Source organism: Diabrotica virgifera, chromosome 4 (genome assembly GCF_917563875.1).
Source record: "Diabrotica virgifera virgifera chromosome 4, PGI_DIABVI_V3a".
Lineage (NCBI taxonomy): Eukaryota > Metazoa > Arthropoda > Insecta > Coleoptera > Chrysomelidae > Diabrotica > Diabrotica virgifera.
In genome coordinates this window covers 220,455,397-220,482,337 of record NC_065446.1, presented here as the reverse complement: position 1 = coordinate 220,482,337, position 26,941 = coordinate 220,455,397, and the positions used below count along the sequence as shown (strand labels likewise).

The 26,941-nt window shown below is 37.1% G+C and overlaps 2 protein-coding genes across 2 annotated transcripts; one reads left to right on the top strand and one right to left on the bottom strand.

Annotated features, from left to right (window-relative positions):
* Nucleotides 1-2,974: 2,974 nt before the first annotated feature.
* On the bottom strand, nt 2,975-8,902 carry LOC114326400 (GPI ethanolamine phosphate transferase 2). Its single transcript, XM_028274762.2, has 2 exons — nt 8,213-8,902; nt 2,975-4,879 (listed from the first exon to the last, which is right to left on the bottom strand). The coding sequence occupies exons 1-2, from the start codon at nt 8,808-8,810 to the stop codon at nt 3,003-3,005; spliced, it is 2,475 nt and encodes an 824-aa protein (XP_028130563.1). The 5' UTR covers nt 8,811-8,902; the 3' UTR covers nt 2,975-3,002.
* A 188-nt stretch (nt 8,903-9,090) lies between these two features.
* LOC114326401 (zinc finger MYND domain-containing protein 10) lies at nt 9,091-25,529 on the top strand. The gene is made up of 5 exons (XM_028274763.2): nt 9,091-9,261; nt 9,322-9,430; nt 9,494-10,033; nt 17,458-17,798; nt 25,250-25,529. Exons 1-5 carry the CDS (start codon nt 9,176-9,178, stop codon nt 25,434-25,436), a joined length of 1,263 nt encoding a protein of 420 aa, XP_028130564.1. The 5' UTR covers nt 9,091-9,175; the 3' UTR covers nt 25,437-25,529.
* Nucleotides 25,530-26,941: the final 1,412 nt, after the last annotated feature.

The following is a 26,941-nucleotide window of genomic DNA, read 5'->3' as shown; positions in this document are numbered from 1 at the left end:
ACATTGATAGTCCCCGTTCTCACATATGGTTCAGAGGCATGGACGCTAACTAAAACAGATGAATCCGCTCTATCAATTTTTGAAAGAAAGGTACTACGCAAGATATTCGGAGCGGTTTGTGAGAACGGAATATGGAGGGGTAGATATAACTTTGAACTGCAGCATATCTACAGGCAAACGTTTGGTGGAAAAGATATTATCACTATAATTAAGCGAAATCGCCTGCAGTGGGCAGGACATGTAGCCCGAGCCCCTGAATCGAACATGATAAAAAGGATTCTAACAGCTCAACCCGTGGGAATGAGAAGACGGGGTAGACCAAAGTTGAGATGGATGGACGGGGTAACACAAGATGTTGTTCTGAAGCTATTTCCTTGTGGCATTTTTATGAATTATAATAATTATAATATTAATTGTGGCTTATTTCCCATATAAATAATTAATCGTAACACAAGATGCCGAGAAGATCGGAGTCAGCAACTGGAAAGTGCAGGCAAGGGACAGAACAGAATGGCGTAGAACGCTTGAGAAGGTCGAGGCCCTCTAAGGGCTGTAGCACCATGATGATGATGATGAAAAAAAGGTTTATTTTTGTTTTTAAAAAAACTTGTAATATTAAAAGCAAGTGAATTACGCTCCAAATATTGTTGGTCCCTTTTATTTTTTGGTAAAAAAATCGCGAAAATCACCCCCTCCCAGATAGCACAAGTACGTTTTATGGACATCCAATGGACGTACATCTGTGTACATTGGAACGTCCAATGGACGTCCCGCTAAGGTACAATGGACATCCGATGGACGTCCAACGAATGTCCAGAGTTCACAAAATTGGACGTCCATAGAACGTCCGCTACAAACGTACATTGTACGTTGTATTGAAGCTTTCAGTGTACACCTTATGTACATTCAATGTACGTCTTATGGACATTTGTAGGGCACTTTTCAGAAAGAAATCTAGTATCCATAATTTTGTGAATACATAACAAAAAGCCTTTAAGGAAATAGTTCCTTATAATACTAAACTTATACTTAAAAATATTACACAAAAGACCTTTTTATTTCTCTTTACTATAACTTCATTATAATATATACTTTATTATAGGAACTAGGAACTTCATTAATGCACGACTGTACTTGCACGATAAACAGAAAACACAAATATATCACAGGATGTATTTTCATAAAGACGAGATTCAGATAATGACGCCCTAGGAAGCATGCACATTAAAAGAGGTTTAATCTCTGTTCTGTTTCTGTTCCAAACTATTTTTAGAGTCAGTACCGTTGTTGTATATTACAAGCGCGTTTGCCATTCTGTGAATTATCATAAATAAACCATCCTTCAGTATTCCACAACAATTAACAGCGATAATCCCCTAAAAGTACCTGCCTAATAATACTACCTTTCACGACCGATAGCGCGAAGAGCGACAACGTTGTCAAGAAGATTCTCATTTAGTTTGTATTGGGACTTAATATAATAGTCGCGTTTTGTGTAAAATATCCATGGACCACAAATGGATGTCCAATGTACGTTGAAATCAAACGTCCAATGGACGTCCCGTAATGTACGTACATAGTACGTCCAGTTTTGGTCCATGGACGTTTGGACTTTAAATGTACGTTATATGGACGTACATCGGACGTTGTGTGCTATATGGGTATCGGTTCAAAGTGCTTCGTTTTGAAAAAGCTGTAGTTAAAATGGCTTGAACGAGTAACTAATCACGAGTTTGGGCAAATTTTGAACAGCCATAGCATAACCAATTTTTGTCTAACAAGAAAACAAAAAATCAAAAATATTCAGAAAAGCAAAATGTACATTTTATTGCTCTTTGAGATTTTTAATTCCATAAGTTAATTCCATAAACAATTACGATTTTTTTCAAAATACAAAAAAAATGTTTTATTTTAAACCCAATTTTTTTAAATATAAACAATACATAAGTAAAGTAAGTTTGTAAGGGGGTAACGATTAATTTTATTTGAGAAGCTAATTAAGGGGTAATTTTCGCCATTTTTTTACCAAAAATTAAAAGGGACCAACAATATTTTGAGTGTAACTCACTTACTTTTAATGTTAGAAGTTTTTTTTAAAAACAAAAATAAACCTTTTTTTAAACACTTTAAAAAAAGCTGTAATGAATTTTCCCCGAGAAGTGCTCCGTTTTTTGGTTATTTCACAATGAAATATTCGATTTGGAATTTGAGGAAGAAGAACCTACATTTCATTAGCTGCAACTCTGCTTCTACTGGGTCTGCAGACCAACAGAATTAGTCATTTTATCCAATTCCGGACTTATTTTGAACGTATGTTTTTTCACCCCCGAGAAAAAAATTTTCACCCCGGAGAAAAAATTTTTCACCCCAGATTTTCCAATTTTTGTAAAATAGAGGGGATGTAGAATTGTAAACTTTTTCTTATATAATAATAGATAATTTCAACTACATATTGCCAAATTTTCATCCTTTCTTTATTTTTTTGGAGGTTTTCGTAAAATTTTGCGTTCCCTGATCGGGCTATATGTCTACAAATCTCAAATGGTTTAAGTACGATCAGTCAATGTTTATACCCTTGTTGTTCCATTCTAATTTCTTCAGAATGTCTTCTAGCGAAAAGGTGAATAGTTTAGGAGAAATGGTGCCTGCTTGCCTCACTTCTCTCTCACAAAAATTGTAGAGGATAGAAAACATTAATAATAGGTCTATTCGTGGAGCACATCCTTTTTTCTTTTTATTTAATTTGATGTAACATCTAAACTTGCTTGCGTTTTCCCCCTCTGAACAGCTAATGCATAGGCATGCCTGCATTCTCTGTCTGGGTAAGTTCAGGATACGTTCAGGGCATGTTCCGCGAATAAGTCTAATATGTATAATGAATTAATAACGAAATTATAACTTGATGCAGGTAAGAAATAACATGAAACTTACTACAGAAAATGTGTTCAACCATTCATATTGCAGCTTTTAGACAAAATACAAGTAAACTTTTTTTAACAGTTTTAATAAACAATATATTTTTTAAAAAATACAATTTTTGTTACTTGTATTAAGAAATGAATCCGTCTAATATAAACACATACCTGTACTAATAGGTATTCAATGCATAAAAACAAGAGATGCACAAATTCTATGAAAAGTTTTGGTGCAAAAACGGACCAAATAAATAAATGATGTCTAAAAAGAAAAGTAACTATACAAGTCACCAAATAAACGTACAGCTTGTTACAAAACAGTACTTTCCAGACTTCTCTTTGTTGAATCTGTTTATTATTAAAGATTAATAAGTGACAGAGGACTGGAAAAGCTTGTATGTGGCATAAGACTTGAGCTATCACAATAATTGGCTGATACTCAGATAAACCGGTGTATCCAACTGAAACATCAACACTAGCTAAGCTGTTACTGTGGCCTTGGGCAAAATACAACATATTTGCAAGTACTGTATGATATAATACTGTATCTTGTGTACTACTCAAATGCTTCGAAAAATATAAACTGCATAATACACAATAAGGTATTAGTATTACATTGTATGGTTTCAAAAGTAATGTGGCAATTAGGATCCATGGAATTACTTTCGACAACTTATATGTCATAATCAACTGAACCAAAACAAGAAACCATGCAATTCTGCCCAAAATTACACTTGTTTCTTGCTGTTTGTATATAAATATTAAACACAGAGTTAAGATGCTTATAAAGTGAATATTCCATGGTATTTTCGGTAACAGCAAAACATACTGTGCAACTAAAACTGATCCCAATCCTACTAAAAACAGTAATTGATAATAGAAGTAGTTCTCATCCTTTAGCAACCATCCTGACAGATCAGGATACATTGCCCACTTATCCCCAGTGGAGTTCATTGTTCGTAAAAATCTGAACATTGCTAGGCATACAACTGTAGTTAAAAGGTCATATTTGCTTTTTGTTTTAGAAACAGTAACACAGTTAAATAATACAAATAATATGTTGAAGAAGTACCAGTATTGATGTTCTTCCTCTACATAGCTGGAAGAAATAAAGGTTAACGGGTGCAGGATACTTATGAAAACAAAGAAATTTAAGTAACTGAAAGTTAAATGAAAATTAAATGGTAGTAAAAAATAGATATTGTTAAATAGTAGTATAATTAATATAGAAATCATGACAGAGAATACTAATAAATGCTCGGATATATTAAATTGGATAATAATAATAGCTAGCACAACAATTTTTTGAAACAATAAGTAATATTTGTTTTGTTTGGAAAGTATCTCTGAATAAATCATTATTATAATGTTTATTATTACACAAAGGGCAATAAATAGTGATGTTTCTTTCTGTTTTACAGAACTATTTGCAAGATTATCATTTATTTTCTCTAAAAACTTTTCATATAATTTTATAGCTTTTGAGGTAGAAATAGAATCAGTATTATTGTTAAGATATTTAATATAATGACTAGATGCCTCTTCAAATAGATCGTGGCAACAAGAACCTTTTTGTTGAAGAATAATACTGTTATAATGTAGGTTATAAAGATATTTGTCTTCGTTAGATTGAAGTAGTTTCCTATGTACTTTTCCAATTGATGAAGATGGTATTTTTACACCCATTAATACTGCCAAATTCGCAGGAATATCACTTTGGGATAGGGATGTGTTCTCACAGCGATGACCAATGATTACTAAAGGGACATGCGTTTCGGAATATGTGGAGCCCCCATGACCTCCACTATCTTTCATGCCATGATCACCGGTAACCATCAGAAGTACTTCTTCACCTTTTGAAGATAGATTATCGAAAACTGTATGAATAATGTTATCCATTTCATTAAGTTTAGTAGGTACCAGGGAAGAAAATGGTCCATAGACATGTCCAATGTGATCCAAACCTGAAAATGCAAATATTTCATACATATCTATACCTAGATTATTTATGTAAATTAAACAAAAATAAAGAACCGCTAAACGCCGTAAAAATGAGTGGCGCATACAATATTCCAGCTACAAAAGATCTGATATGAAAATTACGTGGCGCGAAAATGTATTTTCATTTTGATGCAAAACAAAATTCTAGTTTTAGTTTAAAAGATTTTTCCATCATATTTGCTAAATTTGAAGTAAACACGCCACAAAAGAGTAAGTTTGATACAGTTTGAATTTTGAAACTCTTCTGTGGCGCGTTTACTTCAAATTTAGCAAATATTATGGAAAAATATTTTAAAATAAAACTAGAATTTTGTTTTGCATCAAAATGAAAATACATTTTCGCGCCACGTAATTTTCATATCAGATCTTTTGTAGCTGGAATATTGTATGCTCCACTCATTTTTACGGCGTCTAGCGGTTTTTCATTCTTGTATCAGGAGTTTCTCAAGTTATATACAAATTAAATGTATGAAGTTGAATGCAATTTTTCTCAATTACACGTTAAGCTTTATAAATGGTCACCTATGTCGCATTATCTCCCAAATGATCTAGTGTCCATCGAATGTACACTAGATTTTTTTTAGTCGAAATAGATTGAATAAAAATATTGGGATGGCCGGTAAATGAACTCGGATTGCCCGTTGCAGATCAAATTTAGCGTCGTAACCACTACAACTACATAAACCATTTCGGGAATAATCGTTAATTGGATTATACTTTTGTAGCTTAATAACTTCTAAACGGCTTAACCGATGTTGATCACTAAACATAAGTTTAAATCGTATTGACAAGTAGTATCTGATGCATCCAAGATCAAGTATGATAACTGAACGTATTACAGGAATTATTGAGCTTGAAAAACGGTTTTTGTCATAAGAAATTCGAATTTTCCCAGATATGAGATATACACTGTTAGACACGTCATGAGTCCACCTACAAACGCTCAGTTATTGGCGCAATTCGTAGGTTGAAATTTTGAGTAATTGTGGAAAAACCAAAATTTTCAAAGTTTAATTTTTCAGTTTTTCGGCTATGGTGAGCAGTGTGTATGTCTCAGGTTGATCGCTTAAGCACCATTTGAAAGCTTAATTCAAACCTATTGATTTGGTGTATTTGCGGTTTTCCTGTCTCTCCTTGAACCTAAGATATATACGCCCAAAAAATATGCTATTTTGTATCTACCTAGTCCTCTAGCTGGCTTACGGGTAGCCAGAAGTCAAAAATTAGACCGGTTCTGAATCGGCCCTCACACCCTCTTGAAACACAGAAAAAAAAATTCAGATCGGTGTAACTTTTCCACACACATACATACATACATACAAACATTTTCCCTTTTTTAAATAAAAATTGAGTCATACTTCTGAGCTTGATAACTTTTGAATGGTATAACTGATTTTCAAAATTAAACATGCGTTGGAAAGGTAATGATCTGTGCTATCAGAATCCGTAAAGGTTGGGCTTAAGTTTTTAAAATTTTTGTGAGTTTTGGGGACGAGAACGAAAAACAGACTCTAAATGGGAAGGGCCGTAAAATCCACACCCTTGGACCAAAATGGAGATGTAACATATGGATGGACGAGTATTTTCCTATACTTTAAGATGGGATTTGGCGCAATTTTTAATTCAGTCAGGTTTAGAAAATCGAAAATTTCGTGTATATATAGTGTCGCTTGTAGGGGTGTTGTGCGCCACTGGTGAGAACTGCTGTTCTCTGTGGAATTCAATAATTCGTTTAATGAATAAGTGGATCCCTAAACGAGACATTCATAAGACCACATGGCTATCACTGAATGGCCAACCAACCAGGTAGGTCATATGTTAATAGACAGAAAACGAGCATCAAAAAATATAATAGATACGAGAGCTAGGAGAAGAGCAGTATGCCGCTCGTATCACTTTCTATTAAAAATAAAATTTAGATGCCATATAAACAGACAGCATAAGAACAAACACACAAAGACCGAAAAATTAAACCTGGACAACCTGAAAAATCCAGAAATAGAAAAGTGATTGCGAGAAGAATTGAATAGAGAACTTCTAGAATAGTGGGAGGAAACAATACAAGCAGAATGGAATACGATAAGAGGATTATATGGGAAACAGCTGAAAGAATGATAGAAATTAAAAAACATCAAAGAAAAGATCTTTGGATTCATGAAGAAGGTAAACAAGCAATAGTCAAAACGACAAACTATATGTATACACAGTAACAAACTAACAGTATACTCAAAGAAGAACACAAGAAAGGTACCCAAAAAATTTGAAGAAAGGCAGACAAAATATGCAGAAGAAAGAAGAGGTGATACGAAAATGACAAATACTAAACATGGAGGAAGATTTCAATCAGGGTGACACTAGAGGAGCCTATAAATTCCGGAAACGACTCAGAGAGGGACATAAACCATTCACTAATATTTTTAGAAATAGTGAAGGACAATAAAAGCAGGCTGAAAATCTATTTCGAGGTTCTGCTAATACAGCAAATACAAACACATCCCATGCAGTAACGGATTTTGAGATAACAGAATATCAGAACCAGAGAAATTAGTTAACATGCCAACCCACAAGACAGGAAATAATAAAACACTGAAGAATAATAAAGCCCCAGGTATTAGAGTAGAGTATTTATTGGTAATAATGTACAAATGTACTTTTACAGGTCAGCAATAATTAAAATTGTCTAAAATTACATTAAAAGTTGACAGTACTTCAGTAAAAAAAAAACCTATTACTAAAATTTAAAAACTAAACACTAATTAAATTACAGGACAAAACAAAATTTAGATCTGAAGTACTCCTCAAATGAGTAGAAAGCACCCATCAGAAGATAATTTTTAATTTGTCTCTTAAATTGGTTAAAATCAAGACTTTTAATAGATATTGGTATACAGTTATAAAATTTCAATGCTTTCAAGTATTGACAACATACTAGCTGAAATTCTCAAAATTGAAGGACACACACTGATAGATAGATTTCATCAATCTGCAACAACAGAGACAAACTCAGCTACAAAAACTATAGAGGCTTATCCTTACTTTGTATGAGCCATAAGGTGTTATGCCTTTGATCATAAACGGGAGATCAAGTAACTTCACCGAGAAAATCATAGCAGAATACCAGACCCGATTCAGATCAGCATGGTCTACTATTGACCAGTTATTCAATGTAAAACAAATATTAGCTAAAGCCTGTTAGCATGATATATAAATATCTACCAAATCTTTGTAGATTCTCTACTTTCTAGACACTTGATAAAAGTGGCATCGACAATTATTTTCTAATTATTGATATTTACCTAAGTAATGTAATATCATAATATCCCAGTCATCATTTTTAAGTTCAGCATAAACATTTCTTGTGACATTTAAATCTACTTCTGTAAAATCTCTAACGAAGAAAGAACTAACACCTTCATGCCTGGCAAATTTATTAGGAAAAAGTTTTAACCATGTATCATCTCCGTAAAAAACAATGTTTTTTCCATGTTCATGAGCAGAATGAATTATGCTATCCGATAAACTTTCTGTACTTGCTAGATTTAGAACCAAATCAATAAACTGTGGTATGTTTCCTACTGTAAGAGCTTTAATGCGAGGGAGAGTAACTGTTGGTGTTTCGACTTTAACTTCATTGGAACAACCATTTTCCTGGAATAAGTTTGTTGTTAGTGGCATGTATTTTGTATTTACAAAATCTAATCTTAACGCGTCTATGACTATCAGTACAGTCTTTTTAAAGTTGGATTGGTTGTAGAAGTAATGTTGTTTTAAAGCAACATTGTTTATTTTACTAGGGGGTGTATTGTTAATAACATTGGTGCGGGTGGATATTGGAAAAAATCCATAGAAAAATAAAAAGGCACTTAACATTCCTAGTAAATAAATTGTCGTCATATTTTTCGTTTATCATTTTCATATTAATGTTTACTGATAAATACAAATCATGTTTGTTGGTTATGTTATGTGTCATGTGTCTTCTTCTTCGGTAAAAGACTGAAGCGGATTATTCTATCTACTCACATAAAATGTTAAACATTTAGTGTAACAGCCATCTTGTAATAAAACGTAAATAATAGATAGAATTTAAAAAAGAAAGAAACTGTCTTATAAAAAATACAAATATAAAAACTAAGTATAATCCTTAATGTTTTAATAGCCTAATTATAACAATTATTTTTAATACTATAACTCCTGAACGTTCCTTAGCGACCATTTGAAGTTTGTTCAATAAAATATTTATCCTTATTCAAAAAGTCGAAATGGATTCCTTGCTTTTACCAAATGAAATAGAACTGTACGTAGATACAATGTGTATTCAAAAAATCGAGAACTTGGGATCATATCAGTAAGTTCACTTTGTTTATTTTAAATTTTTTATGATTCACATAATTTTTAACTTTAATAGGTGGATTGAATGGCACCATCGCTTACAAAAACTGAATCAAGAAGCTTTAATAGAAGCATTAGAGATAAAAGAGGAACATGTTAAAGAAACTTTAGTTTGTTTTGGAAAGGTAAAGCCTTATTGCTCTGATCTTAACTGTAGACTTATTTATTATGTCTCGTATTCTTTTTAGGTACCTTTGTTAGTCCACGAAGCTATTCTAATCAGTATCTGGAAGCAAAAAGTTTTACCTGAACTATTAAAGCTAGAACCGTATCCAGAAAATACATTCATTGCATATTCTGTATTGTATCATGAAGCAGTATGTGTGGCTCTCTTGGAGCTAGTTTTGTTTCATCCCAACTGTTGTGAAACTTTGGGAGACGTAGCTGCAGATTTATTGGAATATTCAACTGCCAATGTCTCCCAATTACTGACTATAACACAAACAGAGCCTGATTTAAGCGAAACGACAGCAAAGCAGCTAATTCGCCAAAAGCATGATCTGTCGTTTGAAATTGGAATAAGATCACTTGCAATAATAAGATATTTATCCGAGAGTCTAGATACACTACCGGTTTCAGTTAAGTCTAAAATGTATGCAGATTATGATGTTCCAGTTCTTTTTACAGAGATTATAATTAGGGCTCCATGGTATAAAGATGGGAAAGTGTACGTGGGAGGTAAATGGAAAAAGTGGGATAACGAACAATTGTCCCAATATGAAGGACAGGTAAACAAAAATGTCATTATTCCTTTCTACTGTAGAACAGGTACCTATTTAAAAAATAGGTTCACTTGATCGACAATGAAGCTTTTGCCGACTGATTCATAAAAATAATTGGGACAAAGATTTGAATGAACGGGATTAGATCATGTGACGGAGTTAGCAGTGTCAATCCAGTGTTATTTTTGTTGTTCTACTGGGTAGAAGGAGTAAGGACCTCACTGTCTTTAGAAAGGAGTTCTACCCTATAAGAAGGATGGATTTCTCTGGCATTTTTGTCTAGAATTAAGCTTTCCTTGCGTATATTTCCATAATCACCTAGCAATCATCATCATCAGTAGCACTATAACCATTTATTGTTGGTATTAGCCTGTCTAATAGCTTCCGTCTTGTTCTTCTTGTGGTCCTGTCTCCATTAGTTGAGGTTAGCGATTACGTTGGAAAATCTGTCTCTGTCCAATCCGGCTCTAAACAAAGATGTTGAATCAAGGCCGGTCCAGTCTCTGATGTTTCTAAGCCATGAAATCTGGCCCCTACCGGGACTCCATTTACTTCCATCATATCTTCCGTCATTCTGATTTATTATAGGCTTTACACTTTCAGTTGGCGATTTTTAATGTTTTCAGGTATTGTACCTGCTTCATCCCTAATAGCACACGACGTCCAATGGACGTCCAAAATAGGTCCATTTTTGGTCCTAACGTCCATGGACTATAAATGGACGTCCTTTGGACGTCCCATGTTGGACGTCCTTCGGAAGGAATAAATATGGACGTCCTTTGGACGTCCGACGTTGGACGTCCTTCGGACGGAATAAAAATGGACGTCCTTTGGACGTCCGACGTTGGACGTCCTTCGGAAGGAATAAATATGGACGTCCTTTGGACGTCCGACGTTGGACGTCCTTCGGACGGAATAAAAATGGACGTCCTTTGGACGTCCGACGTTGGACGTCCTTCGGAAGGAATAAATATGGACGTCCGACGTTGGACGTCCTTCGGAAGGAATAAATATGGACGTCCTTTGGACGTCCGACGTTGGACATTCTTCGGACGGAATAAAAATGGACGTCCGACGTTGGACGTCCTTCGGATGGAACAAATATGGACGTATATATACTGGACGAAATACGGACAATTCCCTAATAGCACACGACGTCATTTGGACGTCCAAAATAGGTCCATTTTTGGTCCTAACGTCCATGGACTATAAACGGACGTCCCATGTTGGACGTCCTTCGGAAGGAATAAATATGGACGTCCTTCGGACGGAATAAATATGGACGTCCTTTGGACGTCCGACTTTGGGCGTCCATACTGGACGAAATACGGACGTTTTATGAACGCTTATATTGGACACATTATACCAATTACGAGATCAAATAGCAAAATAATTCAATAAAATATTAACTTGCGTTAACTTTACGTTAATGAAATACAGTCAAACCTGTCACTAACGGCCACTAAAATGAAAGAACTATTGGCCGATATAGAAAAGTGGTCGTTATTGCCAGTTTTTGTAGCCTAGATATACAGTACAACCTGTGTTACTGGCCACCTGTACTAACGGCCAGTTTAAAAATTCCCCAAACCAATTATATCTAGACTACAAAAACTGGCAATACCGGTCACCTTTCTATATCGGCCAATAGCTTTTTCATTTTTAGCGGCCGTTACTGACAGGTTTTACTGTAATTAGTGTGGGGAATTTTTAAACTGGCCGTTAGTACAGGTGGCCGGTGTTGGCAGGGGGCCGGTAACACAAGTTTTACTGTAGTTTAAATCGATTAGATCGAAAGATTAAATCTTAATTCAAAATTGTATATTAAATTATTACAATTATAAAACTATATAGTTTAATATCCAAAACATGTTTTGATTTCATGTAATGTAATGAAAATCTTATTTGTAAATTATTGGTTACAATGTTTAACAACAGGAAATATTCAAGAATAAATAAAATAAAAGTTTCCCCTAACAACAAAACATTCCAGGAATTCTACTATCAAAGTTCTATTCCGTGAACATCTGATTAAATTATGGCTGGAAAGTTACCACAAGATATTCTATGAAAAGAGTACAATGTCCTCCTGGAGGGGTAAAATTTTCCATACTCTAAAGAGAGGCCATTTACTATTCAATTTGCGTTCATTTTCAAATTTGCCGCGCGAGTATCTATGTAGCGTCGCGTGGTCATTGGTCATCAAGTCATCAATTATTTCATTTTCATCATAAGATAACCTAAAAATTTAGTAAAAATTTTGATTGGAAAAAAATGCATCGATAAGGGGGTGAAAAATGGAAATTAGTGGCTTTTTTTGCTGTACTCAACTGTACTGTTTAGTATGCTAGTTTTGGCTATGGCTGGATCTCTTAAACAATTATGTAAGTATTATAAAATCCGTTTTCAATTTTCTTTATGAAACGAATCATTTATGCATGTATTACCTGTAAATATTTTGATTTTTAATTGTAGAAAAATTACCGTTCATTTTAATTTTTTTTAGAATCAGCTGAAAGTGGTCTACAAAAAACCAGCTATAACCAAAATAAAGATATAAAAAGTGTATTGGCTAATTGGAAGAAACAACATTGTCCATGCATAATAAGTTATTACTTTATAAACAAATATTAATACCTAGGAATGGAACCTGGATATAATCATCAAGAAGATAGCAGGAATCCCGACAAACAACTTAAATAAGTACAAGAATATTGAGGAAATCCTCCTCGATACTACTGGGCAAACTAGAAGATTGAAGAGGACAAAGCCTTTTGAACTAGTTTGAGTGATAGGTGATAGTGAAAAGCAGAGCATAGTGCGTGATGTGGCTGTGTATGTTAGAATAGTGCACGATCTTGTTAGATTAGATAAGAGACGCTATCGGGTAAGCTCTTCATTTTAAGAAACATTAGTAATTTAGGTTAAATTAAAATTGCTCATTGGTCAGTTATGACCAGATTGCTTTTTTTATGTTTGGCAAAAAGGGCGTAAGTCAGAATTGCACATTGCTAATGTTTTGATGATTTCTGGACCAGCAAAAAACTGTTGTAGACGTAAACTGTATGTACCAATAAAAAGAGCCGATTTTTCTGGTCCAGAAATCATCAAAACATTATCGATGTGCATTTCTGACTTAAGCCCTTTTTCCCAAACATCAGAGAATTGTAATGTACAAATTCTCCTATCTGATTTTTCATGAATTTTGTAGGAGACGAAAAACCATTTTTAGGATCATCTCCTGCTTTCACATGTAAATTTTGACATGTCTTGTAGTAAATAGATAGTTGAATTTACTACAAAACATGTCAAAAAATATATGAAAACAGGAGGTAACCATAAAAAAGTTTTTAGTCTCTCTTACAAAACTCATGAAAAAACAAATCGGAGGTATGTCACATCAGTGACTATATCCAGGGAATGTCTAAAAAATATACTTTGATGTCCCAAGAACCAAATATAACCTTTATATATATATATATACAGGGTGTAACAAAAATACAGGTCATAAATTTAATCACATATCCTGGGACCAAAAATAGTTTGATTGGACCTAACTTACCTTAGTACAAATGTGCACAAAAGAAAAGTTACAGCCCTTTGAAGTTATATATTAATAGCACCAAGGGCCTTAGAGGCCCATGGCTTGAAAAGTTTGTTTTTTCTTCATTTTTACGTTTCTTTATGTACTGAGATCTTCTCTGGCTTGATATGTGATTTTTCTCCATTCCTTCCTCTTATTCATTTTTCTTTTCTGACCCTGTAACACCATTCTTTCCAAATCTTTTTCGACCTCTTGTTTCCATCTATTTTCCGGTCTTCCTCTTCTCTTTCTTGAAGCTATAGTGTAGTTTAGTACCCTTTTCGGAGTCCTCGTTTTTGGCATCCTTTCAATGTGACCTCGTGATCTAAGTCTCTGTGCCTTTATCACTCATTTGAAGTTACAAAATGAAAAGTGATTTTTTCCAATGTATCGAAAACAATGTGCTTTTGTGCACGTTTCAATTTAATTATTATTGTAGTACCTACCATTTAAACAACGTTTTAAAAACTTTTTTGCCTCTTATTGCTTTTTCGAAAAGTCAATTTTTATCGAAATATTGTGAATATTTGTCAAATCCACCACATATTTGTATATGGTTAAGTACGATTATGGAGACTTGGTAATAATATGCAAACTTATTTATGCTTTACATTTTTAGGTATATTTTGAACCATATTAAAAAAGAAGCCAGACTCGATAAAACGTGCCTTATCGAAAAAATACAAAGAGGCAAAAAAGTTTTGAAAACACTCTGTTTAACTAATGGTACCTCAGTAATAGTTTAATTGGAACATACAACATTTGGGGGGTTTAAAGGAACAAAACCCCCATAAAATTTTTACGTGGACATATTAAAAAAGAAGTCGCAACTCGATAAAAACTGCCTTATCTGAAAAATACTAAGAAACAAAAATATTGAATTTAACTAATGGTACCACAATAATAAAATTGAATTGGAACATACACAAAAGTTTGGGAGGATTTAAGGGATCAAAACCCCCATAAAATTTTTATGGGGTGCACAAATTTCACCATAATTTTTCTTTAAGATATTCCTGTCATAATAATGCCACATGTCACATGTCCATTTTCAATAAAAAATCGCTAATAGTTTTCGATATAATCGAAAAAATCCATTTTCATTTTGTAATTTCAAAGGGCTGTAACTTTTTATGTGCATATTTGTACAAGGTAAGTTAGGTTCATTTGAACTATTTTTGGTCCCAGAATAATGTGATTTAATTTATGACCTGTATTTTTGTTACACCCTGTATATACAGCCCATTACGCACCACCTTAAAAATTGGGCATTTTTGATGTCTCGAATTTCCTAAACCTGTTGTTGCATCTAAGTGATTTTTTTTATAATATTCTAGCCTAGGCCCTAGAATATGTTACCTCCTTATGCTTGTCATGCACAGGGAGCTATACTGTAATATATATTATATCACATTACTATAGAGAGCGATATGATATAATATACATATATTACAGCATGACAAGCTTAAGGAGGTAACCTATAGCCTAGGCTATAATATTATAAAAACATCACTTAGATGGGACAACAGGTTTAGGAAATACGAGACATCAAATATACCCCATATTTAAGGTGGTGCGTTAATTTCTTGGAGAAGTGTATTGTAATTTAATGTAAATACTGTAATATCCAATAATTGTAATTTGATATAAGATGAAATATAAGTTCCTTAAAAAATATATTTTTTATTTCCCACAATACATTCTCCACAGGTCTAAATATCGTCGCTAGACGTCCACCGAATGACCTTCCAGGACGTTAGATGGATGTTCAGCAGCAAGACATTGGACCAAACTGGGACATCCTATGAATGCCCAAATGACGTCCACCGAACGTCCCCTCCGACGTTAGGTGGACCTCCATTGGACGTTTAACAACTTGGCCTTTGGACCAAAATTGGACGTCCTGTTAAGGTCCAATTCACGTCCCCTAGGACGTCCGATTAAGGTCCAATTCACGTCCCCTAGGACGTCCGATTAAGGTCCAATTTACGTCCGATTAAGGTACAATTTACGTCCGCTTAAGGTCCCATTTACGTCCGATTAAAGTCCAATTTACGTCCGATTAAGGTCCAATTTACGTCCGATTAAGGTCCAATTTACGTCCGATTAAGGTCCAATTTACGTCCGATTAAGGTCAAATTTACGTCCTATTAAGGTCCAATTTATGTCCGATTAAGGTCCAATTTACGTCCGATTAAGGTCCAATTTACGTCCGATTAAGGTCCAATTTACGTCCCCTAGGACGTCCGATAAGGTCCAATTTATGTCCGATTAAGGTCCAATTTACGTCCGATTAAGGTCCAATTTACGTCCCCTAGGACGTCCGATTAAGGTCCAATTTGCGTCCGATTAAGTTCCAATATACGTCCCCTCGGACCTTAGATGGACGTCCAATGGACGTTCGGTAGCGCGACATTTGGACCAAAATAGGACGTATAAAGGACGTTCCTCGGACGAAAACGGACGTCCAAAGGACGTCCCTAAAGTCCGTGAAGGACGTCCAATGGACGTCCATTGGACGTCCTTGTGCTATTAGGGATACATCTATAAGCCTGAGTCTTCCATTTGGTCTTCTTGCCTTATGATTTTCTTGGTGACTATAGATAGTCTTGCATCTGTTCTACGTGAGTAATAGAGCACAGTCTTCCAGTTTTTATAAACGTGGTCATATCTGGTTCTTTATGTGCATTGTATGATTCAAAGTTGTATCGACTTCAGCATACGTTCTTTTTGTGTTGTATATCTTTCTTCCCGTCTCTGCCCCTGTGTAATTCCCCTCTATATATGTCTTAAATTTTTTTAGTTCAAACATCTCTGTATCGTAGCTTTTTGACAGTGACCATGTCTCTGATCTATAGGTATGTTAGAGGACTAGTCTGTACGTATCATCGACAGTATCTATCTTGGTAACTTCGTTCAACAAACGGTAGTCTACACAAAACCCCGTAGTTCCCTTTTTCTTCTTGATCAGGACCATCAGGAGAAACCCATGGACTCTGAAGATTCTACCACCCCGCCCTTCTTCATTTACCAAACAATTCTTTCAGCTTTCTCTCTCTTCGCGTATGGTAATCGTCGAGATGTTTGACGAATTGGATTGGCATAATCAGTATCGTCTGACAACGGTAGCCCTTCCTGTCTTTCTTCCTTTTGGTACGACGATATCACGCCGAAGGTGTATAATTCCCTTATAGTTTTCTTTTCTCCTGGTTTAGAGACTGGCAAGCAACACTACAATCATTTGGTCGAATTTGTCGTTGAAATTATCGGATGTTGCTGTCTGACGAATTATAGACGTCACTGGTACTGGTACACAGGTTCCCTTTAGCCGCGCTACTATCATTGTTTCTAGCAGACACAACAAAGAAAAACCTTCTCGTTGCCAACTTTAATTACCCTGTGGTGTCTCATTCCACCACAATTCCAGCACATTTTGGTATCCGTCTTCTTGGATACAATGCCTTTCATTAGATTAATAAGATGTTTAAATTTGTTTTCATCTTCTTCCTCCTTTACGACAAACGCCTTAATGAGCTAATCGCAATATTTTCTGCATTTCACGATTACAAAGACTATTGTTTCAACAGCCAACTTTTCCATCATGTCTTTGGGAGCTGTTGGATAAGCATATCGCACTAAACCTAATATCTACCTCATGTTCTTGAAGATCCTCATCCTGTTTTTGTCTTCGATTTTTAAACTGCGACTGGTAGGCATGTTTCCAAGTGATCGTGACCATATTTATTTCATACGAGCAGGTCGCTTGAGCAGTTCTTTCTTTTTCATTGGCTAACTTAAATATGAGTTATATAAGGTCGAATAAGATGTTCACATATTTCTGTTTTAGGCATGGTTGACTATTAGACAACTTCTCCTAGATCCAGAATGTTCAAAATATTATGCGCTCACGGACAAGCATCGAACCATGCTTTCCAAACTTCTTCCTCGAATGATCCCTACTCTTCTTGACCAGCTGTCTCCCCTAATCGAATTACAGGAATGGTTGAGTAGATTCAATCTTATGGAAGAAAATCATTCAGACCCTAAGCCTTTGCTTATAGAAACAGTCTTGGATATAAAAGAAAGCATATTAAATCAGACTGGCAGGAAATGGAAAAGCATTGCCCAAAAACAAGTTCACCAAATTTTTACCAACGATAAGGAAACATTGCAAGCTATTGCAGGAAGGTAGGAATAAACTTTTTGTAGCGAGTGTAGTCAACTTCCTAAGCAGAAGTAATCAGTTATTATATTAACCATTTTTTGCACTGTGTTTTCTGAGATTTAATAGTGTGGGGCAATCTATGCAACACCACGGTCTTAGTCAGGGAGGGAGTTTTGGGGGTTAAAACCCTTAAATAACATTCATAAAATTAAAAGAAGGACAGGCGTTATCATACTACCTTATTCGTTACACTATATTTTCGTCCCGTTTCGTATCCCACGCGCATCTGCCGCGTTCATACCGATAAAAATGTCGAATTGTTGAATTTGAGATCGATTGCTATCGCGCGGTGAACTATAATCTAAAGATATGTATTGTATCGAACCGTCTATAATGTTCTAAGGTCCTACTAAGAAATAAGAAAAGTCAATTACCTTAAATCTACGACTTCCGAAGTCTCAGCAAACACACGAACTGGTTGACGTCCTTTGCGATGGCGATGAGACACCACCTCTAGTATCCGCCACTGTCTTACGGCTCCCGGGTCCCAGCTAATCCGCCATTTAGTGTTCCAAGTCTACACTCTAGACGACAACTTCGGACATAGTTAGTACGGTATTACGCGAATTCGTATTTTTTTTCGCAGATCACTAGTAGTTCCGATCGCACCCCTTTCCTCAAGGAATTAATCCGTAACAAAAAAAAAATTACCCTTCGTTCGCTTACACACACGCCGAAAAAAAAACATTCCAATCGTCTTTTATTTTGACCGTTCTTCGCAGCGCACTCCCCAAAGAACAAAATAACACTACCGAAAAATCCTCAAATCTGTTTTTTTCTCGTCTCTTAGAAGTTTCAACACCCAACAAACAAAACCATAAATCCCTTTTACTATCCTCCAAAATGCACCTGCTCCTATCGCGTGTCATGAACATTTCCATTATCAGCCGCCGACGAAAAACATATCGAATTACCCGGAAAGAATTTGTTACCGCGACGAACAACAGTCGAACAACAGTCACCCGGCTGACGGCCATAAAACCAGGGACGTTACATCACTCCCCTCCACATAAAAAGATTGCCCCAAGGGTAATCCTTTTCAATCCTCTACACGATATCTAAGGGGTTTTCGCCTCTCTCGCTGAGGCCGGCCTCCTCTTGATAACCCAGGTTCCTCCACGGTTGCTTCGTTAATTACGTCTAGGATTTCCTCGTCACCCGAACTTTCCCCTACTTCTGCCGCTACCATCTGCTCTTCTTCACTGTTGGTGTCCGTAAGCTGCTGTAAGTCCTGCAGTTCTTCACTGAGACCGGAGTCATCTGTCCAGAACTCACTTTCGTTAACTCCATCGGAGGTTGGAGTGTATCGCTGTGGAGGCCTTCTCGTTCTTGGGGTTATCATTCTCGATTCGTCCGGAACGTCTCCAATATCTGCCGTACCCCCTAAGTCATCGTCGTTAACTTCTGGTTCTCGTGCATAACCCCATACAATTTCTCCTTCCTCGTCGCTTCCTTCGTCGTCGGTCATTCTGGGTCTCTCTTCTACTCCATCTTCTATTATTCGCGGAAGGGATAACGTAGGTTTTGCTTGGTTGCCGATTTGTTCTTCCGATACGTCTGGATCTTCCCAGGCTTTATAATATTTTAGCCGATCTATGTGGTAAGTTTGGGTCTTACCGTCGCCCTTATCTACCACGTAGTTCACAGCCCCGCGTTTTTCTATGATTTTGTATGGCCCACTCCATGGTTTGAAAAACTTCTTACTGACTCCGCTGGGCACGATCGGATTTTGAATATATACATAATCACCCTCCTTTAAATTTCTCTCGTGCCTTCCCCGATTCATTCTCTCGGCATTAGTTTGTTCTAGTTTCCGCGCTTGTTCTGCTGCTAATATATAAGCCTCGTCCAGTCGCCTTCGCAGTTCCGCTGGGTAGCTTAACTCTCCTCGGTCATCTATTCTCGGTCCCACGTCACAGTCAAAAGGAATATGTACTTCCCTCCCAAAGGTTAACCAATTTGGGGTGAAGCCCGTAGCATTATGTTTCGCACTCCGGTAAGCCATTAGCGCCAGTCCTATATGTTCGTCCCAGTCCCGTGCCTTACTGTTCACATAATGCTTCACCATTCCAATAAGTGTTCGGTGCAATCGCTCCACCCGTCCATTTACTTGGGGCCGATACGCCGTGGTTTGAATCTTCTTGATTCCCAATAGTCTACAAACTTCTTTCATTAGCTCCGAAACAAAATTTGTCCCTTGATCCGTCAGTAACCGCTCCGGCGCTCCATGCCGAAGGACGACCTCGTTCACAAAAACACGCGCCACAGTTTCGGCCGATAAGTCTTTTATGGGTATCGCCTCAGCATATCGCGTAAAGTGGTCTACGTACGTCAAGAGATATTTATTACCTCTCTGCGTTTGTGGCAAAGGACCCACTATATCCATTCCTACCATTTCGAGAGGTCTAGACGTATGGTATGGTTCACAAATGGGCACCCTATTTACACTTTTCGTCCGTCCACATTCTCTACAGTCCTCAACATGCTTTCTTACGTCCTTTTGCATGGTTTCCCAGTAAAACTGCGACTCCGCCCGCTGAAGTGACCGCTGTACCCCACAATGTCCCGCACTCGGTTCATCATGTGTCCGCTTCAACACCCGATTTCTCATTTTTACGGGTACTACGACTCGCCACCTACCGCCCGTCACTTTGTATAGTACGCCGTCCAAATCCTTTCGATATTCCTCGCTACCACTGTTGACATAGCGCTGGCACTCGTTATCGGACTCTTGAGTTCTTTTGATCCACTCCCGATCTATTGAGTAATCTTCATCGCGCCTAACATTTGCTACGGCTCTACTTAAAGCGTCCGCGTTTACGTGTCTCTTTCCCGGCTTATACACTACCTCATACTCGTACTCGGCCAGTTTCATTTGCCATCTCGCTAGTCTAGACGACGGATCTTTCACCTGCAACGTCAAACGTAACGGCGCATGATCGGTGATTACGCTAAACCTCCGCCCGTATAAGTAGCACCTAAACTGACCGATTCCCCAAACCATCGCTAAAAGTTCCTTCTCCGTTACCGAGTAGTTTCTTTCCGCCGTGTTGAGTTGCCTTGAAGCGTAGGCTATCGGATGCTCTTCTCCTCCAAGTCGCTGTGACAAAACCGCACCTAAAGCTAGTCCCGACGCATCAGTCGCTAGGATGAATGGCAGTTCAAAATCTGGATAGCGCAATACGGGGTGTTTCGACAAACTCTCTCTTAGTCGGTCGAACGCTTCCACTCTAGTTGGGGTCCACTCAAACGTAGTTTCCACTCTTATTAGTTCCGTTAGCGGCTTAGCTATTTCCGCATACCCTTTTATGAACCGCCGATAATATCCCGTCAACCCCAGAAAGGCGCGTACTTCTCGCACAGTCTTCGGCCGCGGATATGTGCGTATTGCTACAACCTTCTGTGGGTCAGGTTTTACACCTGCGCTGGTGACTAAATGACCCAAATATATCAGTTCACTCATCATGAACTGACATTTCTTAAGGTTCGCTTTAACACCTACTTCACGTAGCCGCTGTAAAACATTTCGCAACCGCCTATTGTGTTCCGTCTCATCCGCTGCAAAAATCACTACGTCGTCCAAGTAAACATAGCACTCCGTCCCCTTTATTCCCATTAGTACCGCGTCAATGAATCTCTGGAACGTCGCTGGTGCTCCTGACAGTCCAAACGCCATCCGGTTATATTCATAGTGTCCATCAATCGTATTGAACCCAGTCTTCTCTCGGTCCTCTGGTCTGATCTCAATCTGATGGTACCCGCTGGCTAGATCAATGGTCGTGTACCACTGGCATTTTCCCAACCGATCCAATGTTTCATTTATGTTGGGAAGGGGATAGGTGTCCGCCCTTGTCACCGCGTTCAACCCCCTAAAATCAGTACAAAACCTGTACTTTGCCTCCTCCCCCTCCAGAGCCTTTTTCTTTACCAACACCACTGGCGCTGCCCATGGTGAAGTCGACGGTGCAATTATACCCTTGTCCAGAAGATCCTGTATTTGCCGTCTCATCTCGTCCTGCAAGCGGAAAGGCACTCTATAAGCCGGTTTAGCTATCGGGGCAGCATCCCCCGTGATGATCTTATGTTGCACCTGATTAGTACATGAGAATTCCCCCTCCGTCTCTGCATCCATCACATCGCGGTATTCAAGCAATATCTCCCCTATATTTTTTTCCTGCCCAACTGACAAGTGGGCCAACTTCTCGTGAATTTCCTCTGTGAAGTCGGACCCTTGAGATTCAACTCTCACCTGTCTCACCATCTTGGTATTATCTCGAGTGATTATTGCCGTCTTTCCTACGACTCTTCCCGAACTTAGCTCCACGGATTCCTGGTTACAATTTATGAACTTCACCCATACATTATCTCCCATTCGCGTTGCCATCACTCGGTTCACTCTAACACCTGATGGTAGGTGTCCAAACTGCTCGACAATTATTTCCTCTGGTTGGTTCGGTCCTCTAATTTTGGCTTTTAGTATAGTTTCGCTCCAGGCTGGCAGGTGGGCCCTACTTTTTAGTACCACTTCAGCTGGCTCCCAATTTTTCTGACAGACTCCGCCGCAAATTGCTCTTATTCGCCGATCCTTTGGTGCCCGCTGAATCTCGCCATCTATTACTTTAAAATATACTCCTAAAACAAACTCCTCTACACTCATCTCTCCTTCGCTACCACACCATTCTTTCACCTCTCTGGCACCTATCATTTCCACCCTCCTATTTCCGGCCATTCTCAGTTCTTCCATTTCCTTCCTCAAATAGTTCAGTTCGTTTTGTGTGACCCTCTGTCTCTCATCTTGTAACTTGCATACTTCCTCTCTCGCCTTTTCTAACTCTTGTTTCAACCTATCTACCTCGTCACCAACTTCCGCCATGGTTTTTAGAGACAAAACAAAACCCCAGTCTTACACCCGTCGGCACCGTGCCTTTCGCTTGGTTCTCGTCACACCTATACCCCGAGTAGACAGCCCAATGTCCACGACAACTAATAACTAATCTATCCCACCGCTGCGACCATTGTATCGAACCGTCTATAATGTTCTAAGGTCCTACTAAGAAATAAGAAAAGTCAATTACCTTAAATCTACGACTTCCGAAGTCTCAGCAAACACACGAACTGGTTGACGTCCTTTGCGATGGCGATGAGACACCACCTCTAGTATCCGCCACTGTCTTACGGCTCCCGGGTCCCAGCTAATCCGCCATTTAGTGTTCCAAGTCTACACTCTAGACGACAACTTCGGACATAGTTAGTACGGTATTACGCGAATTCGTATTTTTTTTCGCAGATCACTAGTAGTTCCGATCGCACCCCTTTCCTCAAGGAATTAATCCGTAACAAAAAAAAATTACCCTTCGTTCGCTTACACACACGCCGAAAAAAAAAACATTCCAATCGTCTTTTCTTTTGACCGTTCTTCGCAGCGCACTCCCCAAAGAACAAAATAACACTACCGAAAAATCCTCAAATCTGTTTTTTTCTCGTCTCTTAGAAGTTTCAACACCCAACAAACAAAACCATAAATCCCTTTTACTATCCTCCAAAATGCACCTGCTCCTATCGCGTGTCATGAACATTTCCATTATCAGCCGCCGACGAAAAACATATCGAATTACCCGGAAAGAATTTGTTACCGCGACGAACAACAGTCACCCGGCTGACGGCCATAAAACCAGGGACGTTACATGTATATATATATATATATATATATATATATATATATATATATATATATATATATATATATATATATATATATATATATATATATATATATATATATATATCCGTGCCGCGCGTTCAATACTCGTTGAAATTTTTCATTTTGACGAACCTTCCGCAATCCAAAGGAAACTTACGAACATTAGTCATGTCTCAGTCGCGCGATAAAACCTACGCCATTTCTGTGACGAGTGGTGCTTTCTTGGTAATGGCAAGTTTGTACAAAAAGAAAAGGAAGCAACGACGTTGATGGGACACTAACCTGTTTAAAACACGTAATGGTTTCGAGCTTATGATAGACTCGAGTCGCAAAAAATAATGTGCACCGAAGGTCGGTTCTGATGGCGTATTCTGATTCAGCAACCCCAAAAACGCTACTATAGTAATCTGTTTGCATCAATTTAGTACCGAAACTCTTTGAAACTCCAGATCACGTGCCTTAGCAGAACACCAGGTGCTCCGGTGATCGGTTCTGATGGCGTATTCATCTTAACCGACCAGGAGCGTCATTTGAAATTTTGCTAGGGGGGGGGGGCAAACATTATATATACAATACATTATATATGCAAACATAATACAAAATTAATCTATTTTTTGTAAATTTCAGGGTCAGGGGGGGCAGACCCTATCAAATGACGCCCCTGTAACCGACCCCAAAAACCCCCGAGTAACAAAATCTGGCCCTTAACACACTTATTTTGACATATGTATGCCCTTTTGGATGCATGATGCATCTTATGCACTTTAAAATGCAACGATGCATTTCCACCCATTCTTCTGTAGTACGACTTTTTTCCTGATATCATCCTGAACACAATGCAAAAAGTTTCAAATCTCTAGGTGCTGTATTTACGATTTATTTTGTGCTAAATGCTTTAGTCTATACTAAATTTACAATCAAGATGCAGTAGAAATAAACAAACCAAGACATGTTAAATGCTACTAGGAGCACTCCCGAATCATAATTTACAATGTATATACATTGTAAATCCCAAATAATGATTTCCAAAGTTTATACATTGTAAATTATGATTCGGGAGTGCTCCTAGTAGCATTTAACGTGTCTTGGTTTGTTTATTTCTACTGCATCTTGATTGTAAATTTAGTATAGATGAAACATTTTATTTAATTTTAACTTTTATAATAGAGTTGTCGTATCCAGGGCCGCTGAGAAGGATGAGCGGGCCCCGCTAAGAAGTGAAGAACAGGCCCCAGACAAAAAGTGAATAGCGCAAAAATTGTTTAATTTTTATATAAATAAAACTATCAATAATAGATAATAACAAAAATTTCAAATATAAATAATAATTTTTGATTATACAGTGCTTCAAAGCCGCGCATTGAATCATGAAATAATAAATTCATTATTTCGTCGAGCGATTTCGGAAAAAATCCCGAAACGGGTTGATTTTTATTTTTAAATTAAGATTTTTTTGGCATATATATCATACTAGTGACGTCATCCATCTGGGCGTGATTACGTATTCGATGGTTTTTTAAATGAGAATATGGGTTGTGTGCTAGCTCACTTGAAAGGTTATGAAATTCTCTATTCTTGGTAATAGGATTAAGATATAGTTTCTAAAATATCTTGAAACATACTATAAGTTCTGTATTTTAAGTCGTCTTTTTTTATTTTGTACATTTAATTTTATGTAATATGTATGTAGTTAAATTTGAATTTATATTTTAGGTTATCCAATGCTTACAACACAGAGTTACTGGAAATGTTTGAAGCTCAGGGTGAAGAAAAGTGTGCAAGGTGCGAAAATAATGCTTCAAAAAGATGTTCTCGATGTCATAATGTATGGTACTGCAGCAGAGAATGTCAAGTTGAGCACTGGAATATCCATAAAGAAAGATGTCAATCAACTAGTTAACTACAATGTATTCCCACTAGTTTTTGTCGTATTTAATTTTTCATATTGCTTTGTTTATTAGTCTGTAATATATGAAGAATTTTGTGACTATAATTCATTTTCATATATACATTAGACTCGCGATTATCCGAGACTCGGTCATCCGAGCCCCTCGGTTAACCGAGGCAAAAGTAGTAACTGGTGAGTTACAATTTTCAACCTTGGCGCAACATCGCCGCCTCAATATCAAAAAGAGGAATAAAGTTTACGCAAAATCAAAGACTTTTTTAAATAGTAATATTGATAAGGTAAATGTTTTTATCTTTTATAGACAGTACTGTATTAATTGTCATTAAAATATCCACAGTTATGATTATTTATGTGTTTTTCTATCAATGTAACCACTCTCAGTGTTAACAGAGTTTTTCCGTATCCGAGGTAGTCACGGTCCCAGTTACCTCGGATAATCGCGAGTCTACTGTATAATCAAATGAAGGGCCACTACAAAAAACGATCAATGTCAATTTTGGCCGAATTTAGGATATGTGCGCCATGTTGTAGAGGTTGTCAGTTTCGAACTATAAATAGCAACGGCAAGATTTGTCAGAAAATAAGGGAAATGGATATATGCTACTGCCTAATCAATGGATAACGATCAAGTTTCAAGCGCTCACAGTAACAAATGATCAAAGTCCAGCAACCCAAGTCTGTATGTCATCTTATTGCTTTAATTTCAATGCCTTACAACTATTACTTCTGCAATATAATTTGGTTATATTTTTAAATCTACCCAAACAATTGGACTTTAAACCTTCAAATCATGATTTTACAGAAACTATTAAAAATACTAAGATCGTTTTTGGTAGTGACCCTTCAAATGTTTTTCACAGAACAACTACAAACTAAACAAAATTAGAGGTTTTTAACCCGTTCATTGCTGGTGTAAAATTTGAATAGAAGCTTGGATGCCGACTTCTTGCGTGGTCGGCACAGGGTGTACAGAGCCGAGCATGCCAGAGTGGTGAGGTCAGCAGTGAATGCGTTAATGTTTTCTCAGAAACAAGTAAAAAAAATTTATTACTGAAATTGTTATCAGTTTTGGCATCATCATCACTAATCCACGAATGAACAAAGAGGTGGACTGCAAAATTAATAAAATATATATAAAAAATATATATGTTACCGTTAAAACCCGAATTTACTAGGAAAAACTAGTTTTAACTAGTCAAAACTAGATTTGACTGCTAAATTCAGTTAAAACTAGAAATCGCGAACAGATTTCATTTAGAGTAGTTTATATGCGAGTCTCTTGTGATTGCATATCGATCAAATCTACCTGACAGCGACTATTCATTTCTGAATGCAATATAGGTTTGGACATAAGACCTCTCTTCGTTTTTATATTTTTACTCTTCTTCCGTTGGCAAGTTTCACACATTGGTATAAAAATATTGATCATATCAATAAAAAGTTATATTTGCCTATTTCCTGGCGGTTTCAGTCTTCAACCTATCCCGATTTCCATG